Genomic DNA, 14,671 nt, shown 5'->3' with positions numbered 1-14,671 from the left:
CCCGCCCCCCAGCCCACGAGGCCCACACCCATCTCTCCACCCAGCCAAGTAAGGTCGGCCCGGAACCTTCCCCAGCCTGCACCCTGACGTCAGGACCGGCTCCCCCTGGTCCCTCCCGCCGGCGGGCACTCACTGGGTGCGCAGGGTGAAGGCAGCGCTGGTGATGGACGTGGGCAGGTTGAGGCCCTTGGTGATCTCCCGCCACAGCTTCTTGTTGATGACCTCCACCAGGCCGCCCTTCTCGGTCACCAGCACATACAGCATGAACAGGTCGAGCACCTGCTTGGCCATGATNGGACATGGGGGGCACTGGGCCAGGCCATCCTCTGCAGGGCGTCCCGGGCGCTGAGGGGGCTCAGCAGCATCCCCGGCCCCACCCCCTCGAGGCCAGGAGCTCCCCAGTCATGACAACCACAGCCGCCCATGTCTCCTGGGGGGGCAGAACCTCCAGGGGACCCCCGAGGGGGAGGAGAGACTCTCCATCAGCGATCTGGGCTCGCCTGGGGGCACGGAAATCGGGGAGAGGCTGTGGGGCCGGCCTGGGGNAGGCACAGTGGCCACAGCAACCCAGCTGTGTCCCCCGAGGCCCCAGGTCGCAGCCCCAGGTCTCGGCAGCCGGGAGGAGGCAGGGCTTGGCTAATCCACTCTGCAGCTTAGAGAGTGGGATGGGGGGCCGGCCGGGGAGGGGTGGGCTGCTCCTCGGAGCTGCTGCCATCCCGTTGCCCGCACGCCCCCGTCACGCACAAGCTGGTGGCCCAGCCTGCCTGGCACCTTCCAGCTGAGGATGGAGAAGCTCCCTGGTTTAGACTCTCCCTGCTGCTGAGGCTCTACCATCTGGCCCTGGGCTGCAGGCCTGGTCGCCCGGGGTCGCCCGTTCAATCCCCTGAACCCCCGCGCGGCGGGTGCTCAAGAAACAATGAGATGTGACCGGCCTGCGTCACAGCGTCCGGGGCGCATCTGCTGCTGAGACCGGCGAACGGAGGCCCCAGGCTGTGGCTCCTGGAGAAGGGCCAGCCCAGCTTAACACGAGGGGCCCCCTGAGTCCTGGGCCCCAGAGCCAGGTGCTCTGACACCACCTCCGGCCACCTCTGCCCTTTCCAGGCTCCAAACCCCTGCTAAGTGAGGACAACCTGCCACCCCGGGCACCAGCTCGGGTCCTGCACCGGCAAGAACAGAAAGAATCGCGCAGAAGGGGCCTCTGGGGACCCCGCGCCCCCGCTCTGCACAGGGCCTGGACGGATGTTTACAGAAGGAGCAGGGCGGAGGACGGGCCGTGGGGGCCGGGGCGAGATAAGGAAGGGTGGGGGGGTCTTCAAGGAAGCAGGAGGGTGGGGCGCAGCCAGGACCCTCCCGCATTCCCAGCCCCCAGAGAACTCTCGGAGCTTCTTCCTTTGTGACCTGGAAAAAATTACTTTCTCTTTGTCTGGAGGGGAGAGAGCTGTGGGATGGAGTCGGGTGGGGAGGNAGGGAGAGGGGGAGCCGGAGCTGGGCTCTGAGGGCTGCACGGGAGTTCCTCGCTCCCTGCGCTCCAGGCTTGCTGAGGGTGGCGGGGCTGGACTCGGACCCTCCCAGCCCAGTGTGGGCCCTGCCTCACACACACCCAAGGGCAGCTCCCCAGGCTTCCCGAACCTCCAGGACACCAGGCCCGGTCTCGCGCAGGATGAGTGGGCTCTGGGCTGGGAGCTCAGGGCCCCGTGGAGGGGGGGGGGGGGGGCTCCGGCAGGTGTGGACGGACGATAAGGAGAGTGAGGGAGGCCCTCTCTGGCCACACGGGGGGCAGCAGGCCCCGGGGGGACTGGTCCCCACGATAACAAGGACGGGGCCCCCTCCCCAGGACCGGGTCTGGACTCCCCACCCCGGCACGGGAGGGGTTAATGGGAAGGCCGAGGCCCTCTCCCCTCCATCTCCTTCCCTTCCCTTCCGGCTGGGCTGCGGGGCCTGTGTTTACAGAGGCTGTTGGAGAGGGAGGGGCACGGCCCTGGACAAAGCCCGCGGCCAGCAGTGCCCCTGCAGCGGCCCCAGGTGGGCCCGCCCCTTCCTGCCTCAGGCTCCGAGGATGCACCCCCTCCCTGGCCTCAGTTTCCTTCCCTGAACGTGGGAGGTGTACTGACCGCAGTGAGGCGGGCTGTCGAGCTGGCAGAGGACTGAGCCCCACCCCGCAGGGAGTGCCCTCCACACCCCTTCCCAGGCCGCCCAGCCGCCCAGCCCCGCAGCCCGCAGCAGCCCAGGCTGAGGCCACGTGTGGGAGCGCGCGGGCCCTCTGCTGTCCAGGTCTCCGCTTCCCCACAGGGTCACCCACACAGACCGCCGCCTGTCCCCGGGCCTCTGCTCCTGGCCACCTTCCTGCTCCCCAGGCCTCGGTCACCACACATCTCTGGGCCAGGCCACGTATGGCATCCACTGCACTAGACCCAGGGGCCTGGGGACGGGATGGGCTGCAGAGGTGGCATGGGCCTGGTACACTGTTGGCACTTCATAAATGCAGCCCTGTACTCAGCACATCGGGGTGCCACCACACAGTGGGAACTGTTTACGGCCCATTCCACAGATGTGGGAACTGAGGCCCCCTTGGCACGGGGGTGGGGGGGGGCCAGGACTGAAGCTGGCACCCGCGGCCACAGGGACACATGGTCTAGACCACGCCTTCCAGCGCCTGGAGGGACTTCTATCTCGTCGTCCCACTGCCCGGCCCCTCCCTGCATTCGCCTCTGCCCTCCCAACCCCGCAGACTGGCTCTGCCGCAGGGGACTCTGGGGCAGTGTGGGGGGGGGGGGGGCAGGAGCCAGGACTCCATCACACCTCGGGTCTCGGCAGCAAAAGACGCCTGACCTGGCGGTTCCGGGCTGGGGACCCGAGGCCTCCCACCCCTCAGACGCGCCCACCTGTGACCCCCCTCAGACCCGGCTGCCAAGCAGGCCCCGCTCACCTCGCTTCTGCATGAAGCTGAACAAGTCGTCCAGGAACTCCTTCCTCTTGGGGTCCCCGTCCAGTTCATAGAGCTGTGGGGTCGGGAGGGGAGGGGTCAGCTGCCAGCGTCCCCACCGAGGGCCCGTTCAGATGAAGACACAGAATCCCGCATGTGTCTCCCACGGTGGCCACCAAGCCACATACCAGGCCACTCGGAACAAAGGTTCAGTCTCCTACTGCCCAGAGGGCAGCGCCCAAGACCCAGGTGTGTCCTGAGGGGTCCCGCCCACTGCTGGGGTCCAGGTCCCTCTAAGGTCCCTCCAGGGTCCGCCTGGGTCTTGCCCGGCCTCCTCCGTGTCGGTCAGAACGCTGCTTCTCCGAGGACCCCACCCCCAGATGCAGCCACCTCATCTCTTAACTGACATCTGCGAAGACCCTGTTCCGGAAGCTTGTTCTCGGGGACCGGGACTCGGGTCTCCAACACGTCCCTGGGGGACACAACTTGTCCCAGACACACAGCGCAGACGGCAGCCACGCAGGGGCACATCCCAGTGCCGGCCCCCGAGAGGCGGCTCCATTTTGCAGAGGAGGAAATTGAGGCCCCGGGGCAGGTGAGAAACCGGAGCCTGAGAATGTCAGGGTCCTTCAGCCCGACTCTGTCCTGGGTTCTCCAGTCACTGGGCAGGGGGCTCGGGCGGGGGGCCCAGGGGTCCCCGGCCACGTTGACCCACTGGCTCCCGGGAGGTGGCAGGCAGAGGGAAGGCAGCAGAGGTGACAGAGGGCGGAGGTAGAGTTGGAGGGGGCAGTGGCAAACAGCACCCTGCAAACGAAGCCCTGGAGAATGGACCCCGAGGGCTCAGGACTATGGGGGGGGGGGGCTTGAAACCACCAATCAGCCCCAGCTGGGACAACCCAGCATGAGGGCCCGGGAACGCACCCATACCCAGCGCCTGCTGCTGGACGCATCCCTGGGGCCTGGGGAGGCAGGGTCCCTGGGGCTGGCCACCCCTCAGCCACCCTGCCCCTCTCTGGGGTTTGCTTTCCCCATCGATGGAACAGAGACGACGTGAGGCCCCGGGGCACGGCCGGGGTGGTCCAGGCTGAGTGTGTCTCTGCCCTGCCCCAGCCAGGCTGGCCGGCTGCATTCCTGGGCTGATTTATGGTGGTCAGGGCGGCCCCACACTTCTGCCTGAGGGTGTGCGGCGCGCAGGTGGACCTCGGCCATCGTCCCCTGCACCGTCCCGACTCGCCCCGCCCAGCCCCTTCCGGCGCCTCCCACCCACTCTCTGCCCTTCCAGCACCGCGTGCCGCGGGACCCCACACCCGCCGGCCAGGCTGAGGGGGACGCGGGGCCTCGTCGGGTTTGTCGCTAGCACACACGGGCTCACGCACACAGCAGCTGCTGCGTAAATGGCCATTCGATGAACCCTGATTGGCCTCAGCGTGGGCAGAAGGGCCACGGGGTTTTGTGGGAGCATCGCCCGAAATGGCAGGCACCCCAAACTCACCCCGAACTTCTAGCTGTGAGACCTTATCTGGAGACGGGGTCTCGAATGATGCGTCAGTTACGCTGAGGTTGTCCTGGGGGTGGGGTGGCCCTCATCCCACAACACGTGTCCTTCTAGGGAAGGACACAGCCACAGCGAAGTCCCGCGGCCGAGGGACGCCAGGGCCTGGAAGAGGCAGGAAGGCCCCTCCCTGGAGCCTCAGGGGGCCTGACATGGGCTCCGACCTCGGGAGAACTAGCTCCTGCTGTTTGCATTACAGCCGACCCAGGGCGCTCCCACACGCCCTCCCGAGAGGGGGCACCATTTCTGTGAGACCGTGACGGGGGACGGGGGGGGCTGCGCCTGAACTCCCTGGACCCCGTCCCTCCGACCCTAGTCCCCCACCCTTGAGGACCTCCTGGAGCACTGGTGACCCGTGTCCCGGGGAAACTGAGACCCAGGGTGGAGACCAGTGACCCTGCGACCTGGCAGCTGCGGGGGGGCTTTAACCCCTAGGCCAAATGGTGGATGGACAGGCCTGTGGCAAGGCCCGGTCAGATCCCCGTGGGGCCAGGGTATTGTTTGAGGCCATAAAGGGGGACGTGGCGGCCCGGCGGCGGGGAGGCCGCTCTAACGGCTGTCGCTGTGAGCAGCTGACAGCAAAGTGGGGCAGTGAAGCCCACCCCCCGCTTTATGGGGCTCAGGCCCCAGGTTCCGTCCCCTGCCTCCCTGGCCAGACGGGAGGGACGGGGGCCTGGGGGACAGCGCGGTCTGTCTCACGAGGCTCCTGGTCACACTGGGGGGCACGACGCACCCCCTGCCCAGCCCGGCCTCGCCCCGCTCGGTGGGCCAGGTGCGGCGGACACCGGTCGCCCGCCACAGCCACAAGCCCAGGCCGGACGCCAGCTCCGTCTCGGGCCCTGACCTCACGACACCAGTCACCCCCAATCCGCCCTGCAGCCCGCGAGCGCCTCTCCCCGGGCCTTTGCCCTGGCAGCGCCTCCGGCTCGGCCGCTGGCTTCCTGTGCCCGCCGTCTTCTCAGACCCACCCCCAAGGCGGGCACGGCTGCTGCCCTGTCTCGGTGGCTCACGCTTTGCTCTCCCTTGGAACGCTTACGGACTGTGGGCGGTTTTCTCACTTACTGACACCCTTCCACGGCCCAGGCCACAAGCATTTCCACGAGGGTCCGGCCACCAGTCCAGGTGCCCGGGCAGAGGGTCACGTCCTGCCTGCTTCGTGCCCAGCATCCTGAGCCGGGTGCGAGGTGGTCGCTTGACAAATGGACCCTGATTTGTCAGCGTCTGGACGGGGACGCTGACACTCTTCCAGGGCTGTTATGGGCCCCACAAGGCTCAGGCTCAGGAGAGCCCCTCCCCGGCCCCCACCGGCCACGTCAGGGGGACACGCACAGCCCCCCCCACGCCTCCGGCCACTCTCTGGGCTGTGGGGGAGGGTGATGGAGGCCGAGAACCCCTTGTCACCAAGTGGTCCTCCCCACTCCAGCACCACCCACTTCACAGAAAAGGAAACTGAGGCACAGAGCGGCAGGGCCAGGCCTCCCGGGTCACCCCGCTCAGCAGCTGGAGGGGCTTGGGCCTGAGCCCCCTGTGCTATCCCATGTCCCCACGTCCCAAGCCCCAGACCTGACTCCTGCCCTCGGCCCTTCGCAGGGCTCGCACTGAGCAGGAGGCAGCTGAGGCCAGGGAGGCCCAGGTAGTGGCGGAAACACGGTAAGCGCTCCCTACCCCCCAAGCACACGGACGGGCAAACAGGAAATTCTTGTTTGCGGCCCACAGGTGTTTCTGTCCGTGCTAAGAAACTCCATGTNGGGGGCTGCAGTGGCCGGGAGCTCATCCACGGCGTGGGACCCCTCCCCAGCCTGTCAGCACGGAAGGGGTGAGGAGGCCCCCGTGGCCACCAGCAAGCCCGCAGATGAGGGGCCCGGCTGGGGATGAGCTCACGTGGGGAGGGCACCCCAGGACCCGGCGCCCAGGCGGCCCCTCCCCAGGCACTACCGGGCCTCCTGAAGGTCACACCCCAGGAGGCCCCACTGGGCAACCGCGCGCCGGTCCCAGCCGGCCACAGGGGCCCGGGGGCGGCGTCCAGCCCAAGGCCGAGGGGCCCAGGCTGTAAAGCAACTGCCACCTGCAGGGCCCCCAGGAAGACCTTTGCCCCTTGAGCGGTGTCTCTGCTCAGGCCCCCTCCTGCCACCCGGGCGGCTCCAAAGTCCGCAGGGCCCCACCTGAGGGAGGCGCTGGGCCCACGGGGAGACCCCGAGGGGGGCTCCACTGTCCTTACAAGGCAGCGAGAGGAACCAACATTAGGAAACATCAAGAAAGCCCAGGGCCGTCATTCAGGGGCTGGTGAGCCCCAGGCCGCGAGGAAGGGAGGCAGAGCCCTGTCCAAGGACAGGAAGCCTCTCAGAAACGCGTGCTGTTGCAGTGCCCAACGGGGCTTACAGGCACCAGAGGCACGTGTCCCCCACGGCGGGGAGCCAGAGTCGGGGGGTGACAGCGTCNCGCAACCACCACCTCTGTGTAATTCCAGAACTTTCCATCTTCCCAACCCCCCCCCCATCCCCGCCAGCCATCATCGCAGCCCCCGGGCCCCCACGCGCCCCCTTCCCGTCTGTGGATGAGCCTGTCTGGGGCCGAGTGACGTCCTGTGTGTGGCAGATGCACGGCGTGTCTGCTTACCTGCTGGGGCGCAGGGCTGCCGCCCGAGGACCACCTCCCCTCACCTCTACATCCTGAGGGTTTAGGGTGAGAACTTACTTGTAACTCCTGAAGACAAAGTGAAATAGCAGAGAAGGAGCTGTTTCCACCCCCCACCCCCACCCCCCTAGAAAATGGTCACCTTCCCGCAGAGACTGACCAGGACAGTGAACCGGAAGCCACTCCCCCTGCAGACTCCCAGGGGCACAGGCTCTGAGAGCCTCTCGTCTTAACCTCCAGAGGCCACCAGGTCTCCTCAGCTCTAAAGCCAACCATGGCTCCCCGTCGCTGTCAGGATAAGCCCAGACTTCCTGCTCCCCAAGGCACCCCCACCCTGTGTCCCCCTCACTGTCCCCCCACGGCAGGCCCGCCAGGTTCATCTGCACCCCTCCTCCGACCACGGCCTCCGCCAGGTCTGACCCTCAGACCAGGAAGCGTGGCCAGTGAGGCTCTGCGCCCTCCCCCGCACCCAGATGAGAGCCCCCGAGGGCAGAGGTGGGGCTGTGGGTGCTGGGCTCGGCGCCCACCAGCAAAGAAAGGAAGGAGGCTCACCCAGGCTCTGGTNACCCGTCCCCGACTGAGATGACTCAGCACATCCAGCCGTTGTTGCTGGGGCCCCAGGTGGGCCGGGAACACAGTCCCTGGGGGCCACCCCCGCCTCCCACATTCACAGAAACAGCCGGGCTGGACAGGCGAGGCGGCGACTTCAGGGCCTCCCCACCGCTACTCCAGGCACTGTGCGCCTGGGGAAACTGAGGCCGGCAGAGGGCAGGCCTCCTGGCAGCACCTGAGGACAGCCCACCGCCCGCTAAGCGCTTCATCCCCCTGTCCCACAGCGGCCCGAGGTCACAGAGCCCCATAGGGCAAAGCCAGGGCCCCACCCCCTCCCAACAGGGACCCCAGAGCGACCTGGAGAATGAAGAAGGGAGCTCAGCGGGCGCCTGGGGGCGAGGTGGGTTGGGGAGGAAGGACCCAGAGTGGGGGAGCTCCCTGTCCGTGCCCTGAGCCCCAGCTGACCCATCACAGGGGGCAGGGATGGGGGCCAGGAAGCTGGGGCCGGTCCTCTGCGCTCCAGGGACGCAGGCCCTCGGACGGTCGGACGGACGGGCTCCCAGGGAGTTTTGCACCTGAGGGAAAATTCTGTTGCGGGAACTCCCAGGACACCCCTTGGAAGACATGTCAGCCCACAGGGCGTCGGCCAAGACAATCCATTTTGCAGCCACTATTGAGCACCTTCTGTATGTCAAGGGCAGTGCTGGATGCTGCCCAAGAGAACCTCAGGCCAGCAGGGCACGGGGCAGAGTCAGAGGAAGGCGCGGTGGCCCCGGGGCGGGTGGCCACCGGCTGCAGCACACGGCAGGGGCTTAAGCAATGCCCTGCGACCTGGCGTCCTCCCTGTGAGCCACCCTCCTGGTGCACCTGACCCCGGGGCACCCGCCCGGCGGTCAGGCCGCCTTTCATTTCCCGTCAGCGCAGGCCCAGCCTCCTCCACACAGATGTGGGAGCCCACTGGGCTCGCAGGAGATTGAGGAAGTGATCCTGGGCAGGGCAGAAACATCTGTCGGCTCGGCCTCGCACCCCCAGCCGGCCATGTGCCCCTCTCTGAAGAGACGGCACCCCACCCACGACGGATACTAATAAAAAGCTCCAGAAACGAGTCACAAAGCCGAATATGGAGCTGAAGCTTGGGGCGCTTCTCTCGACCGCAAGGCTGCTGGCCTCCTCCTCTCCCGGTCAGCCTTCCCACAGCCTGGGCCACCCCAGGGCCTCGGATTCCCCCCACGAAGTGGGCAGGGGCGCCTGCAGCGTCGGGGTGGGGGGAGAGGGGACCAGNTTAATGGCCAGGCAAGCTGGTCGCCCTCCAGCCCCATATCACAGCTGGGGAAACTGAGGCCCACAGGGCACACCCACGGGTCCAGCACTGAGAACGCGGGCGTGACAGACAGCGGCCGAAGGACAATTCTAGGAAGAGGTGAGGAAGCGTGAGGCCCTCACCCTGCGCAGCATGCAAATGACAGGCAAATCCTGGCGGCCTCCAGTCCCTGTGGGGGCCCCTCACCCACTGCCCAAGGGGGACCAGGAAGCGGGGGGGGGGACTGCAGGGCAGCACTGGGACCCAGGACCCGGCCCTCAGGCGCCCCAGGTCACATGGAGCCTCGCAGGGCTGGGGAAGGACCCTGTCCTAAAGCATCTGGCACTCTCCGGGCAAAGGCTTCAGGCGAGAAAGCCAAAAATCCAGAATCCTCTCCCCTCGACCCCAAGCGATTAGAGACCCAATGTTGCACTTGGCCTTGGGGCATTTCGTAGGAGGGTCACCACGCCCCCCCGCCTGGCCGCTGGCTCCCAGTGGAGCCTTAGCCAGTGCCTGGCGCCCAGGAACTTACAATCCTGTCGTGGGGGTTTCTCTGAAAGGGACTTTCCTGGTGGCTGGAGCAGCTCAGAAAGACGTGCCTGGCTGGGGAGCGGCGCCCCTGCCCCAGCCATGCCGGCCCCAGCCTGCCATTGCCAGCCAGCCCGAGGACTGCCCAGAGGCCGCTCCCTGCCTCCCTCCCTCTGCCCGCGAGTCAAGAGGAAGGGACCCGGGGCCCCTGCGGGGCACAGCCACGGAGCCCTGGCAGAGCCCGAAGGGTGGGCACGGATGGGGTCGGCCTCTGGGGGCCAAGGAGGCCACCAGAGCTTACCTTCTGCACACCCCGCCTCCCCATGGGCCACCAGGGGCCGCATACAGCGGGGCAGCCCCGGGCAGCACGAGGCTGATGCCCCCCACCCCCGCCACCTCTCTTCCAGGACACCTGAGTGATAATTAACTCCAACAGCAGCCAGCACTCACTCTAATGCTGCCCCTGTTTTACAGACAGGGAAACTGAGGCTCGGAGGGAGGGCGCAGATGGCAACAGGCTGGTGGCTCAGCTGGGCCCTCTGGCCCCTGATGGTGGCCCTACACGAAAAAGGGGGCTCAGACCTCACTGCCCTTCCCAGAATCTGGCACCCCGTGGGCAAGCACGTGGACCATTCCCGGGCACTCATGGGCAGGGGCTGCCTGGGAACCTGGCAGCTGGCGAGAAAGCACAGGGCAAGGGGGTGGGGGCAGGGCGGGGGGAGGCAGAGCGACCAGGGACCCGGCTCCAAGCCCAGCTGCCCCACAGGAAGCCGGGCGACGCTGTAAGCCACACAGTTTCCGGCCCGCAACCTGGGGAGACCCCTGTGCCACCGATCCCAAGTCAGGGAGCCAGGCAGGCACCCCTGGGTGGGGGACCCTCAGAGACCCCTCATGAGGCAGACTGTGACACAGCCGGACCCGGAGCAGGGGCCCAAGACCACATGGCACCACCCCACCCTGGGGGATGTGGGACTCCCCCCAAGGGCCATCGCAGCAGGAGAGAAACCCCAAGACCCACGGCCCTGCCCAGACGTACCCACAGGCCCCTGCCTGGACCTGTCCCCGGCCACGGGCACACACACACACCCCTGCCCTCCCCATGGTCTGGCAGGCNCCCCGCCGCACAACAGCCTCCCCTCTGCCTTCTCCACAGATGCGGCCCCGCAGCCCAGAACCCAGGCTGGTGCACAGGCTCACGGAAGGGCCGGACTCAGGCACGCACACGCATGCTCGCGAGGGCACAGCCTGGCCCTTTCTGCCCAAACCCCAGCCCGCGACCCCGCCCCCAACCAACCCCCACGGAGGGTCCCCGGAAGGCCAGACCCCCACGGCTCCGAGGCCTCATCGGACTCAGAGCCCACTGCTCTCCTGCCCAAGAAAACCCCAGAAACCGTGTTCCCAAACCCACGTCCCCACGTCTGGGCGGCTGTGAGTCTGGGGAACCGACTACCGTTTAGCTCACGGCACGCTTCTTCCTGGAATGCTTTTATTTGTCCCTCTTCACTGTTGGGAGGACCAGAGCGTGTCCCTGAGGTGCCAGGCCTGTGCCAAGAGCGTGGTGGGCGGTGCTGGCTCTGGGCCCCACCCCATATCCCACAGGACCCCCGCCAGTGGGGCAAGGCCGCCTCCTGCGCTGGAGCCTTCAATAGGCAGACTGGTCACCGTTTAACCCCGTGACCCCCCAATTGTCCTCGGCCACGTGCAGCCTGGCCAGCGGAGAAGGGGCGGTCCGCGCCCCGCCCTCTGCGCGTGCCCACCCACCAGCCCGCACCCCCAGCTGCTCCCCTGACCCAGCAGGGCGACAGCATCTGTAAATGGGGTCACAGGGCGCTGCAAACAGCCAGGAAGCCGCGCCTCCGCGTCCCCATGGGCAGGGCCGGTCCTGGGATCAGGAAACTAAGGGATGGAGGGTCTTTGACTCAGGCAGGGAAACTAAGGCATAGACGGGGCAGAGCCCCACCCAGCAGCCCCGACAGCACCTCTGGGTCAGAGAGAGCACATGCCCTGCCCAAGATCCCACAGCTCGAGGAGAGGGGGCCCCCCCATCTGCCCCCAGGCCCTGTTCACACCTCGGCACTCCCCGGGGGGCACGAGCAGGGGGCAGGCGGGTTCAGAGGCTGACCTGTGTCCGGGGCCAGTTCAAGCCCCCACTGACAGGAAGATACGACTTTCTGGCTAATGGTTAATGGGTTGCCGCTCGACCTCAGGCTTTACAGGCCAAGGTGAGCCTGTGGGACGGGGGTGGGCACACAGGATTCACACTCACACACGCGTGCCTGCAGCTCCCCGTGTTTGCACACACCCAAAGGAAACTGTCACCCCATTACACATGGGTCCAGGGCCATGCAAAGCGCTGGACTCCACACACTCTGAGGCGCATATGCCCCGCCTTCCACAAGCACGTCCAGACCCAGAACACACACCCACACGTCCACAAAGGGGGGCACACGTCAGGCGGCGCCCGTGCAGATGTGCACAATCATGCCAGGCGAGCAGATGCACGAACACACCAATGAGGCAACGGACACACACAAAGGACACTACAGGTGAGTTCTCGCAGTTCCCGGTCGTGCAGACAGACACACGCGGGAAAGCCACGGCATCGGCACACGCATGCGTCACAAACACCAGAGGGTCTCAAGATGCCCCCTGGAAACTCTGGCTCCAGTGAACACAGACCCCAGCAAACACGGGGCCCCCGGAGACGGGGGACCCAGCGCCTGCTCCCCACACCCATAGCCCCATGTACGCCCTCACACACACGCCCACGCTAGAGGGCTGCACCCTCTTGGGCTCAGCCGTGCCCAGCCTCTGACTGGATGCAGAATGTGGACGCTCTGCCCGCTGGGCACCGCTCCCTGCAGTGGCTGCGTGTGTTATTAGAAAGCGTGGGGCGGGCCGGGAGCTTGACAGCAGCCATTAGGGTGGGGAGCGGGCGGTGGGCGTGGGGCCAGGTCCCGGCAGCTGTGACCCCACAGTGGTGACTGGGCGACTGGTGACGGCGCAGGGGCCAGATAAGGTTCTTCCGGCTGAGTCAGTGCGGTTCCCAGGGCTGGCACGGGCAGGGGCACGGTGCCAGGGGCTGGCGGGCGGGGCCCCTCCCTGTGCCCGCCACGGCCCGCTGGCTCCACGCCAGCAGCCACAGCAGCTTTGATGAGGCAGGAGCTGCCCCAGGCGGGATGGGCTGAGTTCCCAGGGGCTTCCCGACACCCTCCCCGCCCCCCAGCACACAGCCCCGGGCGCCTGGCGCCACAGGAAGATGCCCGGCATCAGAGCCGGGCCCCAGGACACACAGGGCCTGGCCTGCTGCCCACTCTGTTCCAAGCACAGCAGACGGGCGTTGCCAGGTTCAGGACCTAGTGTCTGACCTCTAAACCTTTGCCCAGACTGTGCCCTCTGTTCAGGACACCCTCTTCCACCAGAAACATTCTCACCCTTCGTCCCTGGCCCTGCAGACCTGCCTCTTCCAGTCCTGACAGGATCACAGGCCCCAAAGTCCACACATACCCCCCGCCCGCAAGCTCACTTCCCCAGCCCCAAACCCCGCCAAGGCTCCTTTGAGCCCACCTTTCATCCGCCCTAATGTCACCCCCACACCTCCTGCCGGACGGTCCAGCCACACTGTTCCCAGGTGCACACTCTACGCTTCTCTGTCCACCTGGCAAACTGTTACATATGCTGCATCCCCCAGTCCCAAGGCTTCTGGGCAGCCTTCCCCTCCACCTTCCTCTGGCCCAGCACTGATCCCGAAGGGCTCCCTGCAGCCTGGGGGGCTCCAGGGCAAGACGAAGAAAATCTCCCAGCTCCTCCCCAAGTCCCCGCCCCCACCTAACCCCCCTTTCCTGAGCCCAAAGATCTTCAGAGCAGCATCATTTAAAACAGGGAAACGGGGCGCCTGGGTGGCCCAGTTGGTTGAGCATCCGACTTTGGCTCAGGTCATGATCTCACGGTTCGTGGGTTCGAGCCCCGCGTTGGGCTCTGTGCTGACAGCTCGGAGCCTGGAGCTGCTTCAGATTCTGTGTCTCCCTCTCTCTCTGCCCCTCCCCTGCTCACACTGTCTCCCTATCTCTCTCAAAAATAAATAAAACATTAAAAAAAAAAAAAGCAGACATGTGTGTCTTCCCACCTAAGTGCCCCTGTGTGTGTCCAGGCTCCGGGTCCTGACACCTGATGCGAGGCCCCGGACCCATCGCCTCCTCTGCAGACAAAAGGGACAGAGGCCCAGGGGCCCCCAGCACCCAGAGCTAGGGCTCGCCCCCCCGGCCGTCTGCTCACTCCTCCAGGGCACCCTGGGCTCCAGTCCCAGCGCTGACACCCCCCTCAGTCCCCATCAGTCCAACGGGAGCAGCACTCAGCCGCCCTCCCCTGCGGGGCCCAGGGTGTGTGCAGGGGACCCCGGTGCGAGGCTCCATCGGCTCCCTGCACCGTGACCAGTTAGCTGACGAGTGCCAGCTGGAGCTGTCACCCTCCGTGTACGAGGTATGCGGTGGACAGCCGTGACCTTGAAAGGCAAGGGGAAGACACCCCTACGTTTAACATCAACCAAAACCACAGCGAGACGTCACCCCACCTTGACGTGGGCGCCGAAGTCGTGCCGACAGGGGATCACAGGTGCTGGTGAGGACACGGGGACGCCGGAGCCTCGGCGGCCGCGGGGAGGAAAACGCGACAGCGAAGCCGCGAAAGCGTCAACGGGTCCTCGGGAGGTCAGACAGAGTTACCGCCTGGCCCAGCGATCCCACTCCCGGGGCTGTGCCCACGAGGGCTGAAAACACGGGTCCACACAGAACATGTGCCCACAGCAGCATGACTCACAAACGCCCAAGCTGCGAGCAGCCCGAGCGGCCATCCACAGGCGGGCGCACACACAGCACGCCCACTGCGCATGCGCAGAGACGACCCTGTCCGCCGCGCACGCGCACGTCCCTCAGGTGCGTCCACTGCGCACGCGCACGTCCACAGAGGCCCCTGTCCACCGCGCACGCGCACGTCCCTCGGCCGCGAGCAGGGGCGAGGCGCCCACACCCGCCGCCCCGCGGACGGACCTCGAACACACGACGCTCAGGGCGGGAACGAGACACGGGAGGCCACGCGGGTGTGAGTCCGCGTGTGAGAAACGTCCAGAACAGGCTCCTCCACGGACGGGAAGGGCTTGCGGGGGCGGGGGGCTGGGGAGGGGGTG

General features: G+C 66.8%; 1 protein-coding gene across 1 annotated transcript in view; it reads right to left on the bottom strand.

Moving 5' to 3' along the window:
* Nucleotides 1-14,671, bottom strand: part of ARID3A (AT-rich interaction domain 3A) — a gene marked incomplete at its 5' end in the record, with an annotated part of 30,487 nt that overhangs the window by 12,169 nt on the left and 3,647 nt on the right. The window contains 5 exons of the mRNA XM_077760592.1: nt 134-309; nt 1,506-1,513; nt 2,927-2,999; nt 14,060-14,201; nt 14,305-14,429. Of these exons, the coding sequence (XP_077616718.1) occupies nt 134-309; nt 1,506-1,513; nt 2,927-2,999; nt 14,060-14,201; nt 14,305-14,429 (524 nt within the window). The remainder of the gene's footprint in view (nt 1-133; nt 310-1,505; nt 1,514-2,926; nt 3,000-14,059; nt 14,202-14,304; nt 14,430-14,671) is intronic.

The sequence above is a fragment of the Crocuta crocuta genome, unplaced genomic scaffold (assembly GCF_008692635.1).
Source record: "Crocuta crocuta isolate KB4526 unplaced genomic scaffold, BGI_CrCroc_1.0 scaffold443, whole genome shotgun sequence".
Classification (NCBI taxonomy): domain Eukaryota; kingdom Metazoa; phylum Chordata; class Mammalia; order Carnivora; family Hyaenidae; genus Crocuta; species Crocuta crocuta.
Note: the sequence above shows the minus strand (reverse complement) of the source record. Positions and strands in the feature narration are given on the sequence as shown.